At 44.9% G+C, this 21,943-nt stretch overlaps 1 protein-coding gene across 13 annotated transcripts in view; it reads right to left on the bottom strand.

The window, feature by feature from the left end:
- Positions 1 to 2,471: 2,471 nt before the first annotated feature.
- The window catches only part of STARD3NL (STARD3 N-terminal like), a 119,237-nt gene continuing 99,765 nt past the window's right edge, over positions 2,472 to 21,943 (bottom strand). For 7 of the 13 annotated variants that reach the window (XM_033930234.1, XM_033930235.1, XM_033930238.1 and 4 more), the window contains 3 exons: positions 10,476 to 10,574; positions 5,916 to 5,983; positions 2,472 to 3,413 (listed from right to left, as the gene is read on the bottom strand). In XM_033930234.1, coding sequence (XP_033786125.1) covers positions 5,931 to 5,983; positions 10,476 to 10,574 — 152 coding nt within the window. In that variant the 3' untranslated portion in view covers positions 2,472 to 3,413; positions 5,916 to 5,930. Of the gene's footprint in view, positions 3,414 to 3,712; positions 3,973 to 5,826; positions 5,984 to 10,475; positions 10,575 to 21,943 lie in introns of all 13 variants that reach the window. The other 6 variants (XR_004538041.1, XR_004538039.1, XR_004538038.1 and 3 more) reach the window with 5 other exon arrangements.

The following is a 21,943-nucleotide window of genomic DNA, read 5'->3' as shown; positions in this document are numbered from 1 at the left end:
ATTAGACTCTGGAGTTGGGGGGAAGGAAGAGAGGAGTGATAATAGATGATGTCAACAGCAGGACAAGGGTGATATTGGATGCATAGAGATGAGGGGATGGGGATACCGGACCACCTGGCAGGGAGAACCAGAGAGATAAAAGAGTCTAAGATGCTGGACAGGGGATCAGAGGTCTTTTAAAGACAAGAGGAGATGCTGGATATTGGAGTAGTACACTAGGATGACTGAGAGGATGCCAATGAAACTGGATGGGAGTGATAGAAAGGGCTGCTAGACCTGGGAGAAGGAAAGGGAGATACTGGGCAGAGGAAAGAAAGAGGGAACTACGAGAGCAATGGGAATGGGAGTGTGGGATTGGAAGGGCAGTCAGAAGAGAGAAATGAAAATCAGAGATATTTTGGGCATTCTTCTGCCTCTGACTTCTTCATTCCATTAAGCAGTACTGGGCAAGCAGAAGGAAAAGCAGTACTAGTGACCCTATGCTTATCTGCTTTACCTGTTGGTGCCACCCTCCTCCACAGCTCACAGAACAATTTATTCTGGATAATGTCTCAAAATGCACTACTAATTCTGCATATACCATGACAGGAATGAATCTCATCACTTTGCAAGGATTGGTTGGGAGATTCAACTTCTCAGATTCTCTGCTGTTTGTATCATGCGATGTTATATAGATCTTTGGAGCACAAAGTGGGGGGGTAAGGGGGCAATTCTATTTCACAAGCGCTAATATTTGCACATTACATACGTAAATATTTACAATACTTGCATATACAGTACACAGTATATACCAATATTCTTAAATACTATAAATGTCTGTGTCAATAGTGTGTATTTGTATGGGGGATGTACACAGGAGTGGATCCAGAACAGAATGTGGGTGAGGCTCACATAACACATGTAACTTTAACACTATAAGTTAAGAATCGGATTCTGTAACAGGCACCATGGATGGTGGTCACCGTTTGTGTGTCAATCATGAGATGCACCAGGTATAGAATTGAGTCTCCAGCAAAGGGTAGGCGCCAAAAATGTAGGCCAGGGTTTTCGTGGCCTACATTTTCAGTTCCTACCTATGTGAATTGTGCATACGGAGGCGCTTTAGGCCACCTAACACCACTTCCAGCATTAGCCACATCCACAGTGGTGTTCAGCAGCCTAAAGTGCCTTCATAGGCACGAGTCCAGTGCTGAATTTTTAGGTGCCAGTAGGGACCTTAAAATTCTGTTAAAAATATCATTTGAATGGTGTTTTTAACTGAGTTTGGGCACCTATCAGTACTTAAAAAAAATCAGCACCAGTTTGAGAATCTGGGCCTAAATGCATATCTTCAGTATTTAGATGTGAAGATTTACACTAGCTCTATTGCTGGCATAAGTGCTCATGCCATACTGCACAGGCACATATATACCTGGTTAGGCTAATATTCTATTTTTCTTTATCAAGTAGACCCCCTACAAGTTGCTCTCTGAGTGCCTAATTGTAAGTGCCCTCTTACAGAACTGCACATTAATTGTTCTGTGAGGAGGAAGGAAACAGGATCTCAGCTTTGGATGGGAGGCATAGGGTGTGTAAGATAAGTTGGAGGGAGTCAAAAAATGATGTTAATGGGCAAATTCTTACATGATTCTGTATTCATTCTGCTTTGATGCTAAGTAATGTGGGCTGGGTAGTCACTAGGAATCACCAGATTCATGCACGAATATTGCTTTGTAATGCTATTTCAGGATTAAGACATTACTATGGCCAATGCCCAGAAAAGTTCAAATCCCCATACAAGGGGGAAGCTGGGCATGAAAAATCAGCCATCTTAGAATAGTTGTCTTTTTTTTACATTTTATTTGACATTCATGAACAAAGTACAACCTGTGCATACTTGATATATAAAATGTCATTTCTATAAATTATAATCTATGCATTTTCATGAGGTGTACAACCCAAGGCAACTGTATGTTGTATGTGTGTGTGTGTTATAGTGTGTGTGAGAGAACCTTTAATGACAGATTGTTTGCCATGTGATAGACTATTATATGGTGTACATCCATGTGTTACCCCCATCATTTATAGTGACTCGCTTAGAGTAGCAGGATGTAGCGAGTATATTTATACTGCTGCACAGTCTCGTATGTCCAAGTATTTAAATCTACTGTATAATCTTGTATGTCCAATTCACTCCATTGTGAATGTTTACTTGTAAACCGTTCTGAGCTACTGAGAGGACGGGATAAAAATCTAAATAAATTTTTAAATAAATAAATTTATGACCCTCTTGGCTTTCTGTGCCATGCATGCAAAATTCTACCCTTCTTTCTGGATTCAGTTTTATAAAGTATTGACCACAGGAGACCATGATTTTTCATGAATACCATTCTAATTGTTTGAAGTCTTTCAGATGTTTCAACCATCACATCAAAAACAAACAAACAAAAAAAAAAAATTGAAATTCAAAATGAAAATTTTCAGGAAAGAAATGAATCAAGCATCTGTGTGTTATTTATTATATTAATTTTTTTTGAACAAAGTGCTTGCATACAATTTTAAAAAGTCAAGACTCATGGTGATAAAAAAAACGCTTCAGAAAAATAGTTAAAAACAAGCATTTTAGAAATTAACCCTTCCCTTTTACAAAGCTGCACTAGCGGCTGTCGCGCAGCAATGGCCCCAGAGCCCTTTAAATCCCTATGGACTTCGGGGCTGTTACCACAGCGGCCTGTGCTAAATGGCTTCGTAAAAGAGGCCTAAATTAGTAATTAAGCAAACACACTTTATATTGAAGTCCCCCCCTCCCTTCACAATTCTTTTGAAATATTGACCGTAGTTTTTGAAGTGGGATTCCTCCCAGGAGTGCTGTCCAGAAGTTCAGTGCAATGTGCATTAAATGTTACAACTCAAAGAGGATCTGGCATCCATGCTTACATCTTAAGATGGCTCTCTGAACTCCAGTAACACACACAGTTCCTGTACACACTCCTGGCTACATATGCATGATTGATTATTCCTTCTTAGTTTCACAGCATATATGGAGCTGAAGCACATCAAATGCTTCCATCCTTCACTTTCTCTGCCTCCAGTCCTGATACCATTGCCTCTTTGGTTTGCTACCAGTTCAAGGAACGGATTATCCAACTAGAAACGTGGCACAAGGTCACATCAGATTGTTCGCATATGCATGGTTAAGCTGACAGATTTGTAAAAGGATATACAAAACTTAATCACCGAAGAAGCAATTCCATAACTGTTTCATATGCTAGATGCACTAAAATTCAGGGAAAATAAAATTCTTTGTGAAGTGATAAGATCATTCCCCTAGCTCTTTGATCACTACATGAATCCTCTGGCGCATAATTCCTGCAGTGTAACCAAAGTGGTTACAATTAAAAATCAAATAAAAAGCCTTGATTGAAGTTTGCACCCTGTAAGAGAGAGGCAGAATTCAGAGTAGAATTACATGGCAGAACACAAGAACAAGTGAAGAGACAGAGAAAGAATGGCACCAAATGTACAACAGAATCATTATGAAAGATGTAAACAATGCACACAGAGAACCATTTTCAAAAAGTTCCTTATACATAAAAGCAAGCAGATATTTTTGTAAAAATTAAAACACATATGTATGTTTGTAAATTAAGGGGGGAATTCATCAAGAGGCACTAATTGATGAAGTTACGATTAATGATGACTAAGCATCAGGATCCAAGATGGCTGCTTTCACCTGATACCTGTTTCGTCTTCTCTTCATTCTTGCCGCTGTATACCAATTCGGGGTTCCCTGCCGATATTTCCTAGCTGCTGGTGCCTTGCGACACACAGAACCTGCGGTTTCAGGTTCTCAGAGAGTAGTCCGCTGGAGACGCCGGCATGGAGTTGAGGCTCAGTTGATCTCCCTGGGCTGGAATGCTAGCAACCCGCAGCAGGTCCAGGAAACACCGAGGCTGGTGAAAGTTTCTGATCTAGAGGCTCAAGTAAAATCGTCTGTGGGTTTGGAGTTTCCTCAGTTGGAGGAAAACTATTGCAATCCCCTCCCTCCCCTCCCAAAAATAACCAACCTATTTGAAATTTGTAGATTCTATCCAACTGCAAAAAATGTAGGAAATAAAGTTTTCTGAGACCCAACCCATAACTTTGTGCTCTAATGGTTTGTTATACATTGTACAAATTCAATTGTACAAAGCATCATCAATACTTGACAATTTCACATTTATATTTATAGAAGGTGAGGCATGGCCTAGTGGAAGAGCTGCTGCCTGAACATCCTGAGGTTGTTGGATTGATCCCAGCGCTGCTCCTTGTGACCATGGGCAAGTCACTTAATCTTCCATTACACAGATACAAAATAAGTACCTGTATATATGTAAACTGCTTTGAATGTGTAACCACAAAAAGGCAGTATACAAAGTCCCATCCTCTTTCCTCCCTTATATGGTTTTTAATTGAATGAATGAGGAAGCGATGGATGGATACTGGTGAAAGTATCCTGGGATGGTGAGTGTAGAGTTCATTTAACATCTTAAAAAATGTCACCCATCCGCTATAATAAAACCCTTTGCGCACTTCAATCTCCGTGTTCTGTGCAGCCATGCCGCGCATGCACAGTGCCTGCCTTAGCTGATTTCTTGCCTTCTGCCCCGATCTCCGATGCCGGCTGACTTCCTGCTTTCTGACTACCCTGCCGGGATGCCTCTTCTTCTCACCCCTGGACCAGCAGCAGCAGCAGACGCGGTTTCATCAAGCAACTGTGGGGCATTTGCTAGGCCGGCCCACTTCAATAATGCGAGGCAGGCCGGCCTAGCAAAAGCCCCGAGGCTGCCCCGGCTAGCGGATGCTGGTCAGGGAGAGCAGGGAAGGGAAAAGGGGTACTACTGGACAGGGGGGAGATAAAAGTAAGGGAGAAGGGCTACTGCTGGATAGGGGGAGCAGGGAAGGGGTGCTGCTGGACAGGGGGGAGGTAAAAGGAAGGGAGAAGGGCTACTGCTGGACAAGGGGAGCAGGAAGCAAAGAAAGAGAAAAAGAAATAAAGAAAGGCCTCAGCGCCCCATTGTGCTAAAAGTTTACACATCTATTCTAGCACCCGTTAATGCAACAGGCTTAAACCGTCTGCCGTCATGTTCTATGTTTCTATTTTTCTGCCGTCAAGTTCTATGTTTCTATTTTTAAGAAAAGATGGGATTGGCATGTGGGATCTCTTCATGGAGGTAGGGGGTGGGCCATTAGTGTGGGCAGACTAGATGGGCCGTGGCCCTTTTATGCCGTCATGTTCTATGTTTCTAAACACTAGTATGTAGCATAATCTAATAAGGAAGCAATATGTATCTTGGTTAACAGTTCCACTCTCACTGTTTACTCCAGAACTATGGAAACATTCCCATCCTCTTATCCATGTGTGGGAAGAAGAAAATATTTGCTCCAAAGTATTTAATAAAAAGTAAAAGACATTCTTTTGAAGTACTGCCCTCTGTTTTTATTTTCTAGTCTTTAGAGATTTTTTTTTTTTCCGTTTTCTGGTAGTGCTATAGTTAGTACATCAAATTTCCAATGATCATTACTAACTCCCTCCTAGCGTTTTTAGTGCCAGCCACGGCAGTATCAGCTCGGATGTTTATGAGAATTCTATGAGCGTCTGAGCTGTTACCACAGTGGCTGGTGCTAAAAACGTTAGCATGGCTTTGTAAAGGAAGGAGTAAGGTAGCAATCCTTAATTACAAAAATAATATGGGAGATTCAGCAGGGACAGCTTTCTAAGTTAGGAGTTACTTTCTGTTATTGGTGAAAAAAAGGGAAACAACTTCTTAAGTGTCTTAACATTCTAATAATTTGATGAACACTCACAAATAAATGTTTTTGGAAATTTTCTTCAGATATTTTCACTATTCATTCCCTCTCAGTTACAATGTTCTTTTGCGTGTGCATTGACTTGCCTTTTATCATGCAGACTACTCAACCGACTTTTCACTATCCTCTTTTTCTTCTATTTCCTCATCTGATCCTATAACAAAACAAATAAGTTAATTCAAGATAAACTGTAAGGAGAATCTCAATGCGTTTTTTCTTTTAAAAAAGATATGGCTAAGTGGGGAGGACTTTCATGTTGGAACTATTCCTCCTTGTCCATATTTAAACAACACTGGCATATTTTAGCTAGAACTGCAGGTATCATATATGATCTGCTAAATGACAAGGTACCAATAGTGGGGTATATGGCTTATTTATTCCACAAGATAGAGGGATATTAACTTCATAATCCTGCAAAATTTCAGCCTCAGTTATGGACCAATTATGTTTTGTGGTTTTTAAAAAAATAAGAAACATTTATCAATAAAAAAAAGTAATTAATCCAAGAAATCACATACCTCGATCTTTAGGTACCTGCAGTTTTTAAGCTGTGTAAATATGAAAAACATCAAAGATGTGAAAAAATTTCTTAGTCCCATTCTACTGACCCTGTAGTACACACTTTAAAAAATGAAAGTTACTCCTCCAAACTTTTATAGCCTTTATCTCTGTTATTTGTAACCCCACTTCTGATACTTTTCACTCAGTGGGTCACATATATATGTAATATACCTGACAACTTCACCCCTAAATTTTAGGTCAGATTATGCCTTCTTGGGTAACATGGACTGAGGATGCCATGTGATCTCATCATTTGTCTGGCTGAGATGGATGGCAGATGGCAGACTTGATGGCAAAGCTGAAGCAGATTGTCCTGTTGATGTTAACAGGAATGCTCTGAGCTGTGTGGTATCTAAGAGAGCTCCGATGAACTGTAGAGTTTGAGCGGGATGAACTTGGGATTTCAGAAATTTGACTTCGAACCCCATGTTGAAGGAACCATATGGTTGACTGTGTTGCTGAGTGAACCCATTGAGGGAAGGCGTCTTTTATAAGCCAATCGTCAAGATAAGGAAAACTTGAAATCTGTGATTCCTTACAGCTGCTGCACTACTATAAGGCATTTGGTGAATACTCTTGGAGAGGAGGCCAATCCGAAAGGCAGAACTTTGTATTCTGAAATCACAGATTGCTGGATTCTGTGAGATGGATGAATCATATGTGTATATGCATCTTTTAGATCTAGAGAGCATAGCCAATCATTTTGGTCTAACAAAGGATACAGAGTTCCTAGTAGAGAATGACAAGGAGATCTCTGATGAGGAGGCGTTTTCTGCAGCGACGGGTCTGAAGGGATGCCAGAAGACTCAGGCACAGATAAAGTAGGCAAACAGTCAAAAAAAAAACAAACCCCAACATGATGAGGATCAACCTCTTGATTGTCGATGCATCGAAGGAGGAGATTGATACCTCGAGGAGGAGCATCGATGTGATGAGTGAATGCATTGATGTGGAGACCGATGCTGGAAGTTGAACGTCATCGAGATGGAGACCGACGATTCCTCACAGGAGAGTCCGGAGGAATGCGAAGTTCCAATGGACAGCTGACAGTGGTACCCTTAGCCCTTGTAACACTATACTCCAAATTTTATGTGGGCTTGATGTGACTCTTCCTGAAGTTGATCACCCAGCTCAGACGTTGCAGCGACTGTTATCACCTGCCGGACCACCTGATGCCCCTTGGGACAGAGAGGGAGCTCTGATCAACCAGTCATCCAGAGACAGGTGAACCAGGACACCCAGGGAGCGAAGATGGGTCACCACCACTTTGGTGGAGGTCCAGGGTGCAGTCGCCAATCCAAAGGGGAGAGCCGCAAACTGAAAATGCTGTCCCAAGACTTGGAACCACAGAAACCTCCAGTAGTCTGGGAAAATGAGCATGTGGAGATATGCTTCAGAGAGATCTAGGGAGGCTAGAAACTCCCCTGGTGCTATTACTGAGCGCATCGTCTGCATGCAGAAGCGAGGCACTTTTAGAGCAGCATTGACCGACCTGAGGTCCAGAATCCGTCTCCAGTCATCGGATACTTTCTTTGGAACGATGAAGTATAACGTATATCTCCCAGAGTGCAAGTCTCACTCTAGCACAGGTTCCATTGCTGCGAGATCCAAAAGTCTGCCGACCATGGCCTGTACCCAAACTACCTTCTCAGGGCAGCCCGCAGGGTAATCCAAAAAATATCCGTTCAGAGGACAGAGAATAATTTGTTGCTATAGCGGAGGACCTCCAGAACCCAGCGATTGGAGGTGATGATCTTCCATTCCGCCAGAAAGGTCGACAGTGTGCGGAGGAGACGGCGGCCTGGCACCAGAACTGTTTCTTAGTGGCAGCCGCCAGCCATCTTATTGCTGACTGCAGACGGTTAGCCCCGCTGAAGCATGGTCTGGCAGATGAAGAGGATTGCTGACCTGAGAAAGAGCCTGAGCATTTGCATCTCAAGGAGGCAGTGCACGCAAATCCATCTCACATATATTCATTGTGGATATCCTGAAAATCTGACCTGCCTATGGCTCTCGAGGACCAGAATTGCCTACCCCGATCTAGTCACATTACATAAATAAGTAATAGTAGTAGTAGTAGGGTGAACCACACCAAGCAGTTTTAAAAGGGGTATGGTTTGTGTGGGTCTAAAATCTAGATTTGAAATTCCTCATTTTATAAGAAAAATGCACATGGATGAAGAAAAATTCCATGTCAGGTTTTACATCAGCTCAAAAACATAAGGTTTTAAATAACTCCTTCTGTCATCCAGGAGGGATTAAAGTAGACATTCTTCTTAAACCCATGTAATTTATTTCCTCCTTCAAAATGAAACCAGATTAAAATCTTCAGTAAATGGCAGTGCTTACACATGTAGGATTGTGGAAACTGGGTAGCTATATATAGAGATGGTGCCACTTGCAAGTGGAAGGTTGTAAAATCACAAACTTCCACCTGGAAGCTGCCAGGTTTATACAGTTCTATTTTCCCAACATGTATATTTTTTAAATGGCTGCTCCCACTGAACATGCTGGCATATACATGCGCACTCCTGCTGGTATTGTAGAAAAACAGAATTTGGATAAAGTGTTGACAGGAGCACACAGTAACATGTAATTTCAGGGCCAGTGAGAGACACGATGGTGCCTAGAGCAGATTCTAGGTAGGGGGCCCCAAAGCTTGCTTGCATGCAGGCTGTCCATCTTTCAACTCAATTTCCCTGTTTACCCATCCCTAATGCTGGCCCTAGTAAATTATAGAATACAGTGGAACCTTTTTACTCGTATATCAAAGCGAGTTAAGGGAAACTCACTTGATTGTTTTCTGTTATAGGTCCACAATGGTGGAACTCTCTACCACAACATATCACAAACGAAGGAGATCTTCATTCTTTTAAAAAAATTTTGAAAACTTACCTTTTTAAAGATGTTTTTAATACTCATTATTAAAATTTTTTAATTTTTAATCTTTTACTTATCCCTGTTCCCTTATGTTTTTTTCCCGTATTTGTTTTTCTATATATAACAGATGTAATCTTTCCCCCATTTTTCCTCCCAATTCAAGTTTGTCTTGTCTTAAAACTGTTGTTACTGAGTTTTAATTTGTATCTTTATATTTTATTCTTTTAATTATGTACATCGCTTTGTAAACAGATTCAGCGATAAATCAAATATTAATAAACCTTGAACCTCCTCCCCCACTTCCCATGGCCACGGGTGCTGCTCTACCTTATTACCCTCCCCACTGAGGCCACTGGCGCTGCTCCATACCTCCCTTCCCCCCCTCGCGATCTGGCATCCCCTACTCACCCACCCACCCAAACACATTCGCTTACCCCCATCTGGCACCAGCACCAACGCACAGGACATGCCGGTGCCCGAAGATCTTCCCTCTTCCTTGTGCTGGGCCTTGAGCATCTGCGCATGCTCAAGGCCCAGCACAAGGAAGAGGGAAGATCTTCGGGCACCGGCAAGTCCTGTGCGTTGGTGCTGGTGCCGATGCCAGATAGGGGTAAGCGAATGAGTTTGGGTGGGTGGAGAATGCCAGATCGCAGGGGGGGGGCCACACGAGTGGGGGGGGGGGGGCTCGTAAATCGAGTCAAGCTCGGTTTCCAAGGCGCAGATTTTGCTAATGTTTTGCTCGTCTTGCAAAACACTCGCAAACCACGGCATTCGTAAACCGAGGTTTGACTGTACTAAAAATTATATCTGTGTTTTGGCAATCTGTGTGCAAGCTGTTACACCAACTCTATGACTGGGTTAAGCACTTATACCTAAAATATACTTTCTTTTATAGAATAGGCTCCAAACAGGTGCCTTCTTGTTACCTAAATATAAACACCCTTTAATAGAGAGCTACCAACTACTACTACTAGCAGACCTAACACATATATTTAGTCATTGCAAGATAGTTCTGACATCTCACAAGGCTGGATGTGAACATATGATACAACATCATTAATCTATTCAACAAGCCATTTGAAAAATCTATTATTAAAAGAAAAATAGCCTCCTTCCACCCACCTATAAATTACATAACTATGACATTATAAAGGCAGTTGAACCTCTGCTCTGCATTAAGATCTTAAAAGGTGAAGAGAAATTACCAGCCACAGATTCAGGAGGAGAGTAGAATTGCCCATCTGAAAGTGGTCTAGGTTGAATAAGTGCTGCCTGTTCAGATACATCCTGTACCATTAGGAGTCCTAGAAGAGAATTAAATATGAATGACATATTGCCAATCACAATATATTCATCCCTATAATTTGCTCACATTTAAGCAAATGAAAAAAGTAGCCCCATTATCTACTGTATAAAAATGTCAAAGTGCATAAAAAACTACAACTAAGAAATATGAACACTTCATTATACTGTAGTTGTCTCCTTTAGTACAGATATTTTAAAAGAGTAATGACAATGTTTTTCACATGGATTTCTGTATTATTATTACTCGTACAGAATTAGAAATAGCTTTCCCTATAAAACTGAAATCACCTGATGGTCTTTCTCCAACATGCTGGTCATGTAAATCTCAGGAGGGAATGCTAATGCATATGATTTATGAATGCTAATCTCTTTTTTTAGTGCAATAGGTATATTATTCTGGACAATAGGGACATACAAAAGCAGTCCCAGAAATCTAGGGTGGGACCTCTGTGCCTGTTCATAACACTAGGACCCAAAGATGGTGTCCTCCCATGATGCCACATCTACTCCTTGGAGAATGTGTGCAGAGTGGACCAGGTCACTGTGCTACAAATCTCCCCAGGCGAAATCACCTGAGCTTCCACCCACGAAGAGGAAATACTTCTTGTGAAATGTGCTTTCGAGACCAGCAATTACTTGCCACAGGCAATATATGTTGATGAGATGGCCATCCGTATCCATCTTGAAATGGTCACCTTAGATAACGGTCTACTGTGTCTAGCCTGACTGGTGAGCACAAACAAATGGTCCAACAATTGGAACTCATTGGTGACCTCTAGATAATATAGGAGGGCTCTTCTCATAAGCAGCTTTCTCAGAATCTGGTCCTTTTTCTTTGACCCTGTGGTCTGGAATGCTCTTAATCTTACCTTTTGATTGACATGAAACACTGAAACAGCTTTTGGCAAAAAGGACGGGACCGTATGCACCTCAGTGACCTTGAGTAAGGGCTCCCTGCACAATAGGGCCTGGAGCTCAGAGACTCATCTTGCTGACATAATGACCACGAAGAAAACGGTCTTGACAGTAAGATCCAACAAGGATGCCTCTTGAATAGGCTCATATGGAACCTGAGGCTTTGCAAAATCACATTAAGGTTCCACAACAAAAGGTTGTTTTACTGGTGGTCTGAGTCTTAGTGCCCCATTTAAGAATCTGTCTATGTCTGGATGAAAAGCCAGGGAAGCTTTGCGTCCACAGGCTCTGAAACACGAGATGTCTACCACTTGGACCCTGAGTTAGGGTTACCATATGTCCGGGAAGACCTAGACATGTCCTCTTTTTAGAGAACTGTCTGGGTGTCCAGATTGATTTTCTTAATAAGAGAGTCTGTCTGGGTTTAGCTGGCCTGTAAGCTCACCCAGTTTAGCAGGCCTGACTTACATCCACAAACTCTGATATGGCTCTCACGTCTCCCCCACCTACCTCCTCTCTGGCCGCTGTACTGAATCTTTAGGCAGCTGGCAGCAACAATGAGGTGAGCCTGCTGCTGCCGGCCTGCCTTGGAAGCCGCCTCTCTGAGGGTCCCGCCTATGCAGGAACAGAAAGTTGCAGTAGAGAGGTGGCTTCTGGGGCAGGCCAGCAGCAGTAGGCTCACATGGTTGCTGCTGCCGGCTGCCCAAAGATTCATTACAGCAGCCAAAGAGAAGGTAGGTGGGGAGTTGGGAGAGCCATAATAGCATGTAACAGCTTTAAGTTTTTAATTGAAGGAATGAAAGTTCAACCAAGTACTGGCCTTTGCAGCTGCTCAGTTTAGATTTTGAGCTTTGAGGTTTCTGTGTTTGAATTAGTTGTATTCTAGTCATGTTTAGCTCTTAGGTTGTCTTAGACAAGTGATTTTGATTGGTTTTAATATGTGCAATAACCAATTATAGTACTCCCTAAAAATTCAAGGGGGTTCCGTTCCAGGAACACCTGCAAATTAAAAAAAAATGCGAATGCGGTTTTAAGCCTGTCAAAAAGCAGGAGAGGGCAGAAAATCATTCGCAGTATGCTCCAATCTCCTCTTCCTGTTACTAAAGTCAGGCTACACCAATCAGGAGCTGCTTTGACACGCAGCTCCTGATTGGTGTAGCCTGATTTTAGTACAGGAAGAGGCAGTTGGTGCATACCATGAATTAGTGAGTCCGAGGCTATTTTATCAAACTGAACATCCTGTTTATCTTATAGTTAATTGACAGCTTTGTTCACATTGGCTCTTTTTCTGTGACATTTTGAATTTTCCACAAAATTCTAATTTCCAAGAGTCAAAGCTAATTATACGCCAGGCTACCCCAGGTAGCTTTTATGTGGCTTGCAAAATGAATACCTTAAGTTGAATACCTCCGTGTTCACCATTTAAGTAATTCTTGAGAGCTTAAAGAATTGAGGCCTCACCTAGTACTGACAATCCCCTTCTCACGGTCCTGGATTTGGATGGTCAAGCTTCAAAGCCTCCACCCACACTACATGATCCTAGCATTCTTACTGCATGGGCAACAACTTTGCAGCAGTCAGCAAAGATGTGGTTTCATGTTGTCTATCTATCCAACTCCCCTCCCTTGTGATATCTGTGGGAAGGAGGAGTTGAAAATGAAAGCCTGATGCTGGACTATGGGGGGGGGGGGGGGGAGAGGGGGAAGGTGGCTGAAAGCTCATCTAGTGCATCATAAACCCCTGGGATAGATAAACCACCAAAAAGGGAAATAGGTAAGATGTGGAAGCAGTGGCGTACCTAGGGTATGTGGCACCCGGGGCCCATCATTTTTTGACACCCCCCCCCCCCCCCTCATGTAAAATTTTTTTTTTTTTTTTTTTTTGCAATAACCATGAAATGGAATAAATGGTCAGAATAGAAACAGGCAGTGAAAATTTTTTTTTTTTTTTTTTTTTTTTTTCCAAAGTATTTTTATTGAGAATGGCAAAAGGTCCAGACAAGCAACCATGGTCTGTACAGAAACTTATACATTATCAAAAAGAACACAGAATGAGAGTAACAGCAACAACAAGCATGAACAAGCCTCTCCCAAGAGAAAATTGCCAATGAGAGGCATAGCAATACACAACAAAAGGCCAAAACTTGGGGCAAGCAAACAAATCCCACCCCAGAACCCACAAGAATAATAAGCCGGACTAGACCCTCAGCCATATTTTATAATGAAAAAAACCCCCACAAGCAACAACACCCAGACCGCTCACCAGACACACCAATCCGCACAACAAGCACCCAAGAAACACCCAGCCACCACCCAGACAAAACTACCAGACACACCTACCCCACCAAGCCCAGACCCAACCCCCCCTCCCCAGAGAGTGCAAGCGCAAAGTGGACCGTGAAAAGGGCAGCTGCAGAAGTGGAAAGCCCCAGATAAGTAGGTTAGCTAAAGAAAGCCCACAGATAGAAGAAATCAGGATAACAGAAGTTCCAACAAATGCTCCCACAGAAAATTTTCTTTTATTGAACCTCATTTATGTAACCATTATTCCAAACATAACATAACATAAATTATGTCTGAATTGTCATGACATCAGAAGTACATATGGAGTAGTTGCAGGTGATGCTTGGGACAGTTCTGATTATGTTAGTTTGGTTTTATGTGTTTTTTTAATAGAAGGGTTTTTATTTCTTTTTTTAAGGTTTTGTAGTTTGTGGTCGAGGTCAATAGGTTGTAGAGTTGGGGGTCAAGTGTTGCAGCTCGAATGGCTAGGAGGTTGTCGAACAGTTTTTTTCTTTTGACGTTTTTGGTTGGAGGGTGTGTGAATGGTGCGTGAGTTCTCCTATGTCTGTTTGAAGTGGATTGAATTATTTAGCTGAAGAAATTAGTTACCCCCCCCCATTCCACACACATTAATTCTCTTCCATTTTTGTTCCCATTATAAAAAAACACTGATAAGTTCCCAGGAAAAAAAATACATTAAAATAAGAAGTGAAAACAAAGGCCCCTACAGATGAGAACATAACATAAGAATAGCCTAACTGGGTCACACCAATGGTCCATCATGCCCAGTAGCCCATTCTCATGGTAGCCAATAGTGCTGCCCGATTCAGAGAAAAATATTTCATTCGATCCGATTCACCCTGTTGAATCGATTTTTCGATTAGATTCACTGTTAATGACACCGCTTTTTAAGTTTAAACAAAGTATAACAATAAATTTCACAACAACAATAAATTTCACAAAGTACTTAAAAAAAAAAAAATCACATTTTTCCATTAAAGCAGTTCTGGAGACATTTGCTTGAACAGTCTTTTTTCCCAGTCCATAAGCAAGCAATATGAAAAAGATTTCCTTAATTATCTACTCAAACATTTTTGCTATTTACTTTCATTGTACCTATACTATTATTCAGTAGAAAAAAATGGACTTAACTGTGCAGGAAATGAATCTCCTCATACACCCACCATATAGTGCAAAAATGTGCAAAGGTCTGTTTTTTTCTTTCGATCACTACATAGCCTAATGCCACACAAGCAGCGCTGTTACAAACATATTCTGAAGGTCAATGCTAAGGTTGACAAAGTTTCCTTCCTTGGACCAGAAGGAGATACTGACAAACCACTGGAAGAGATTCTAAAACAACTACCCAGAAATAACACCCAAAGACCCACTCAGTGTGTGAACCAGTTGAGTGGAGTGGACTAACTGGGGGTGGAAATGGGCCCAGAGTTTGCTCAGCAGAATTTCCCAGACTACCTCTTCCTCTCAACACACTGACATGCTACCACCACCACCAACACTAGGAACACCTCACCGAGTATGCCAGCAATGCTTATAAACTTTATAAAACACATTATTATATTTTCTTATAAAGCATATATTTTAACTGAACTCAGCCTTGCCATTCACAAAAATAGAAAAGTTCCCATTTCAAGCTGTCTCATGTACACTTTTCAAATCTAACATATTGTAATCACAAAACAGAAAATAAAATTATTTTTTCTACCTTTTGTTCTCTGATCAATATTCAAATCTTGTTGGTCCCAGGCTCTTGTTGTCTTGCTTGCCAGGGTCTCCTTTCTCCGTGCTAACCATCCGTCTGCCATCTCTGTTCTCCCCTTCCGTTTCCCTTCCCTCTCCCGGAGATCTGGCATCTTTCCTTTTTTTTGTCTCCATCCACAGATTCACCTTTTCTCAACTCCCCACCACCCCAGGATCCACCATCTCTCCCTTTCTGTTCCCAACTATCCTCCTATCCAGTATCTCTATCCCCCCTCCACACCATCCCCTGTTTCCAAGTTCTCTCCCTTTCTGTTCCTTCCCTCCCTAAATCCCATTATGCACCATCTCTCTCCCACTCCTCTGTTTTTAGACCCATTATTTCTAACCCCCAAAGTCTGGCATATGCATGTATCTTTGAACCCCCCCTTCCCTCTCTCCCTCTGTGTACTTTTACACCAGGACCCCCCTCCCCCGAAGGTCTGGCCCCCCTCCGAAGGGCTACACCCCACCCCTGAAGACCTGCACCCCCCGAAGGACTTTACCTCCCACCCGAAGGTCTGTCCCCCTCTGAAGGCCTAAACCCCACCCCTGAAGGACTGCACCCCCCCCCCGAAGGCCTGCACTCCCTTGAAGGTCTGCACCCCCCCCCGAAGGCCTGTCCCCCCCTTGAAGGCCTGTCCCACCCCCTTGTAGGCCTGTCCCCCCTTTAAGGCCTGCCTGCCTGCCTTTCCCCCCCTTGAAGGCCTGTCTCCCCCTTGAAGGCCTGCACCCCCCTTGAAGGCCTGCACCCCCCCTTGAAGGCCTGCCTGCCTTTCCCCCCTTGAAGGCCTGCACCCCCTTGAAGGTCTGCACCCCCCCAAAGGCCTACACCCCCCCCCCCCCGAAGGTCTGCACCCCCCCGAAGGCCTGTCCCCCCCTTGAAGGCCTGTCCCCCCCCCCTTGTAGGCCTGTCCCCCCCTTTAAGGCCTGCCTGCCTGCCTTTCCCCCCCTTGAAGGCCTGTCTCCCCCTTGAAGGCCTGCACCCCCCTTGAAGGCCTGCACCCCCCCTTGAAGGCCTGCACCCCCCCCTTGAAGGCCTGTCCCCCCCCTTGTAGGCCTGTCCCCCCCCCCTTGTAGGCCTGTCCCCCCCTTGAAGGCCTGCCTGCCTTTCCCCCCTTGAAGGCCTGCACCCCCTTGAAGGTCTGCACCCCCCCAAAGGCCTACACCCCCCCCCCGAAGGTCTGCACCCCCCTGAAGGCCTGCCTGCCCCCCTTGAAGGCCTGCACCCCTTGAATGTCTGCACCCCCCCCCGAAGGCCTGTCCCCCCTTGAAGGCCTGCCTGCCTGCCTGTCACCCCCTCCCCCTTGAAAGCCTGCTTGCCTGCCCGCCCGCCCCACCCTGAAGGCCTGATGCCCCGACCCACCCCGAAGGACCGCTCGCCCCCCTGGCCTCCCCGCACCACCTATGAACAGCCGCAGCAGGATCGCGAAGTCAGCGTCGGGTACCAGCCCTAAGGGGGTGTTCCCGGCCTTGCCGTTCAGTCCCCCGCCACCCCCGAAGGACCGCTCGCCCCCTTGGCCTCCCCGCACCACCTATGAACAGCCGCAGCAGGATCGCGAAGTCAGCGTCAGCGATCCCTGCTGCTTCCTGCGCCACGGTCCCGCCCCTCCTCTGACGTCAGAGGAGGGGCGGGATCGCGTCGTAGGAAGCAGCGCAGGGATGCTGACGCTGACTTCGCGATCCTGCTGCGGCTGTTCATAGGTGGTGCGGGGAGGCCAGGGGGGCGAGCGGTCCTTCGGGGGTGGCGGGGGACTGAACGGCAAGGCCGGGAACACCCCCTTAGGGCTGGTACCCGGGGCGGCCCGCCCCCCCCGCCCCCCCCTAGGTACGCCACTGTGTGGAAGTAAACAGGCCCGGAATATGGGGACAAGGATAGAAGAAAGGCCTTGGAGGGAAAGAGAGATAAGGATGGAGCTAGGACCGATAGGGTAATGAGATGCAGTGGAAGGTAGATGAGGGCTAAAAAGATACAGAGAATGGGAAGGGGGACTAAGGAAATGGGTGAAAGATGGGGATGGGGCAGGGTAGGGATGGGACTGCTGGGAGGCAGGGGCAGGGCATGATGGGGTGTGCATGGGACCAGGGGTGGGACCATATGTCCTCTTTTTTGTCTTCACAAATAAGGTAACCTTACCCTGAGTGACACCACTGCAAGGCCTTTGTTGAGACCTGCTTGGAGGAAGGCTAGCACCATCACCATCAGAGCACTAAACAGTTCCACCTTCTCTTTCGTGCACCAGTGTTGAAACGTCTCCCAAGCCTTACTGTAAGCGGAGACCATCATAGGTTTCTTGGCTCCGAGGAGAGTAGCAATGACTACCTCTGAATATCCTTTGCACTCTAACACCACGTGCTCAAAAGCCATATCGTAAGACCAAAGCGATTTAGATTAGAGAGCTGCACGGGAACGGGGATGACGGGAATCCAGTTGAACCCGTGGGTTCCCCCTTCGGGTCGCGGGGATCTCGTGGGGACCCCTCTCGTGGTCTCGGGGATCCCACGGGGTTGGATGCAACTCGAGCCGCGAGGCTCGTCTTCTTTTCCTACCTACCCTGCAGCAGCACACATAGCCATTCAGAAGTCTTCCCCAATGTCAGCACTGACATTGGAGGGAGGGCTTTGCGTCAGTTATGTGCCAGCATGTAGAGGAACGAGCCCTGCATGCTGCACGTGACTGACGCAAAGCCTTCCATCTGACATCAGCGCTGACCACGAGGGAAGACTTCCGATCGGCTACATGCTGCAGGGCAGGCAGGAAATAGAAGACGAGCCTCGCGGCTCAAGCTACCTCTCAGAGAAAGTTGCTGAAAGGTAATTTGCTGGAAGATGAGGGCTGGACATGAACATGGGAGGCAAATGCAGGACAGAAGGGGGTCGAATGTGGGAGGCAAATGCAGGTAGGGGGTGTCGAACGTGGGAGGCAAACGCAGGACAGAAGGGGGTCGAACATGGGAGGCAAACACGGGACAAAAAATGGAGGTGGGAATGCGTTTTTGGACACATGGCATGAACTTAGAAGAGAGGATGAAGGGAAAGAGATATTGAGATGGGGGAGGGAATGGAAAGGGAGAATAGGGTGTGGTGTGTCAGTGAAAGGGAAAGAGATGGTCGTGTACACGGGGAATGGAAGAAAGGAGAATTTTTTGTCATAGGGAGGGAGTGAGGTACAGATGAGGGAGAAATATTGTGGAGGAAAGGGAACAGTGGGACAGATTGAAATGGGTGCAAGAGGGAGGAATGTTGGACATAGTGGTGAAGGGAATGGAGGGAGAGATGTGGCATGGACAGAGAGGGGTGATAGAAGGAGAAATGTTGGGCATTGGGCTGGTGGGCAGGGGCGAAAGATGCTGCACATGGTCCTGGGTTTGAGAGAGGGATAAATGCTGGACCATGGTAGGAGAAACCAATGGACAGCAACAGAAGAATTTACAGAAGATGGGAAAGCGAAAAAAAGAAACTGGGACCAACTTTATGGAAAAATAAGTCTCCAGACAATAAAGGTAAAAAACGGAATTTATTGACTAAAATATGTTAGCTTTGAGAAATGTATATAGCAGATGTCTTTGTATTGTGTTCAAAAGAAAAGGAAATGCATTTCTGGTTTTATTTCTACAGTGTTGAAGTACTTGCTGACTCTTGTTGTGGCTGGTGGGGATCTCCAAACACCGCCAGCAGAGGACCTCCTCTAGAGATGGCCAAAACTTCCCTTCTCCAAGCACAGCAGTCGCTGGCAAAATCCATGAGCCACTGAGGTGCCAGCATCTGTGACTCAGGGACGCTACTGCTGCCTGCCAAGCTTGGCAAAAGGGACCCCGGCCAACTGCAAAGGAAGTCCTCAGCTGACAGCTTGGGGGTTCTCATCAGCTGAGTATTTATATTTTATATTTACATTAGAGGCTCTGGTAGAAACCCATATACAAAGTATGTATTCTTCCCAATTAATATTTCCAAATTAATAAAGTGTCTTTACTTATTTGTAAATGGGTCTCTATCAGAGCCTTTAATTAAGTAGCATAATTAAATAACTATTTCTGAAGTTTCTAGGGATGGGTGGGGATTCCTCACAGGGACGGGTGGGATTTCTGTCCCCGCGCAACTTTCTAATCTAGATCTTCTATGACAACTGGGTCCTGAGATAGAATATTGGGGCTGTATCTGCAGTCTGAGACCCATGTCCTTCTTAAGTCACACCAGGCATACCACGGCCTGTGTGGCCAATCCGTTGCTACGATAACCACTCTTCCTGGGTGGTTGGCTATTCATGGGCCATGGAGGAAACAGGTACAAGAGCACGCCCTTTGGCCATGGCTGGACCAGAGTGTCCAGGCCTTCACTTCCAGGCTTGGACCTTTGACTGAAGAAATGGTTTGCCTTCTAGCATACCCTACTGTCCAGAATGATACACCTACTGCAATAGAAAACGTGTGATGGATAATATGGACCCGTTTCCACTACTATTTGACTTGTCAATATTCACAGGCCAGCGTTGTTCTTAGATTGCTATGGTTTTCTGGTACATGAGAGCCATATTATTTTTTTTCTGTACCACTACTCTGTTTCATAAGAAAAAGGTGGCAGAAAAGCTTGAGAGCTGCATTTAAATTGTGGAGAAATTGTGAGCTTACAGAACGAAGCCATCTTCTTAAAAAAATACATTTAGTACAAAACTTATATTTTTTAAGAAAATGACTTCACACAGTTTGTACATTGTGGCCCGGATTCTGTATAGGATGCCCGGTCTCAGAAGCCGAGTGTCTTATACAGAATCGTGCCTAAGCCCACCTAAAAAGAACCCGATTCTCTAACTAACACCCATTTTACAGATGCCGGCTAGAGAATCAGGTTGCGGCTGAGCTTATTGCGGCAAAGGATCTCCCTGCTATGATAAGTTTAGCAGCAACCCATCCCCACCCCTCCATGAAGACTACCGGCAGAAGGGATGCCCAATCCCTCCTGCCAGAACCCCCCCAATAGATCACCCAAATTGGATTAGGTGCCTAGGCCCCTCCCCGGTGCATCCCACAATGCACCAGGAAGGGGCAGGTCCGCCAATCAGACGGAGGTGGGCCTGCCGGCCAGAGGGAAGACCTGGCCGGTCATTGAAAAAGGTTAGAGAGTGGTCCGGGGGGTGGTGGTCCTGCGGGGTTAGGAGAGGGGTTTGGGTGATCTACAGGGGGTGGGGAGTTCTGGCAGGAGGGATTGGGCATTCCTCCTGCCAGTGATCTATGGGGAGGGTTGCTGGGCAGGAGGGACTGGGCATCCCTTCTGCCACGATCGTTGGGGGGGGGGATGAATGGCTACTAAACTTATCGCGGCAGGGAGATCCCTTGCCGCGATAAGCTCAGCGGCTGCGTCTACTTACAATGTAGGCCAGCTGGCATAGGGAGATGCGTACAGCCGCCTAAGGTTACTTCCGGGCCAAACCATGCCTAGCCTTAGGCGAGCTTGTGTGCCTCTCTAGGCTCCTAGAGGTCCCTCCAACTCAGGAGTTTTTTTAAAAACCCATGCGTTCAATTGGCAGTTAATGCGTTTTAATGCAGGATTTTACTGCATGATAAATTTTCTACATAATATTTGTAGTTGAGTGCTTTCTCACCTTTTCTCTTTTGAAAATCATGCACTAATATTACCATTAACACACGGTAACTGCAGAGAGTTAATGTGGGAGCACTTACCGCCTCCTATATAGAAGGCACTAAGTGCTCCTGCGTTAACTCTTTGCTAGCCAGTTAGTGCATGCTAAATATAATGTGCTAGCTGGCTATTGCTTCCATGCTTACTCTTTGCCCATGCCATGCCCCCTTAGAAAAAAAATTAAGAAAAATTCAGCAACATATGGTTTTAATGTGTAGTTAACAGCCAAACTACCAGAAAACATTTTTAGTGTGTTTGTGCAGTAGTCTGTTTCCATAGGCAAACTGCACATCAAGAGCTTAACTGAACCTCAACTGCCCTCAGTGCCTGAGTGGGTTGCAGCTGAAGGATCTACGCCAACTACTCCCCGATTATCGCTCAGTACCACTCATCTGAAATAGGCATCAGCAACGGCTGGGGAGCCAGTAGAGAGACAGCCTGAGAAGGTATCGGTGCCAAATCAGAAGCAGACGGGAAGAGAATTGGTTGGATCGTTAGATGACCGAGGGATAAAAGGGGCTGTCAGGGAAGATGAGGCCATAGAAGAGATTAAATGAATTCTTTGCTTCAGTCTTCACTGAAGAAGACATGAGGGAGATACCAGTGTCAGAAATGGTATTCAATTCTGATGAATCAGAGAAACTCATACAAATCTCTCTAACACTGAATGATGTAATGGGTCAATTTTACAAAATGTAACAGTAGCAAATCACCTGGCCCAGATGGTATACATCCCAGAGTGCTGTTAGAATTTAAAAATGAACTTAGAGTTATTG

This window comes from Geotrypetes seraphini, chromosome 2 (genome assembly GCF_902459505.1).
Source record: "Geotrypetes seraphini chromosome 2, aGeoSer1.1, whole genome shotgun sequence".
Lineage (NCBI taxonomy): Eukaryota > Metazoa > Chordata > Amphibia > Gymnophiona > Dermophiidae > Geotrypetes > Geotrypetes seraphini.
The sequence above is the reverse complement of the archived record's forward strand: the minus strand, read 5'-3'. Positions and strand labels throughout refer to the sequence as shown.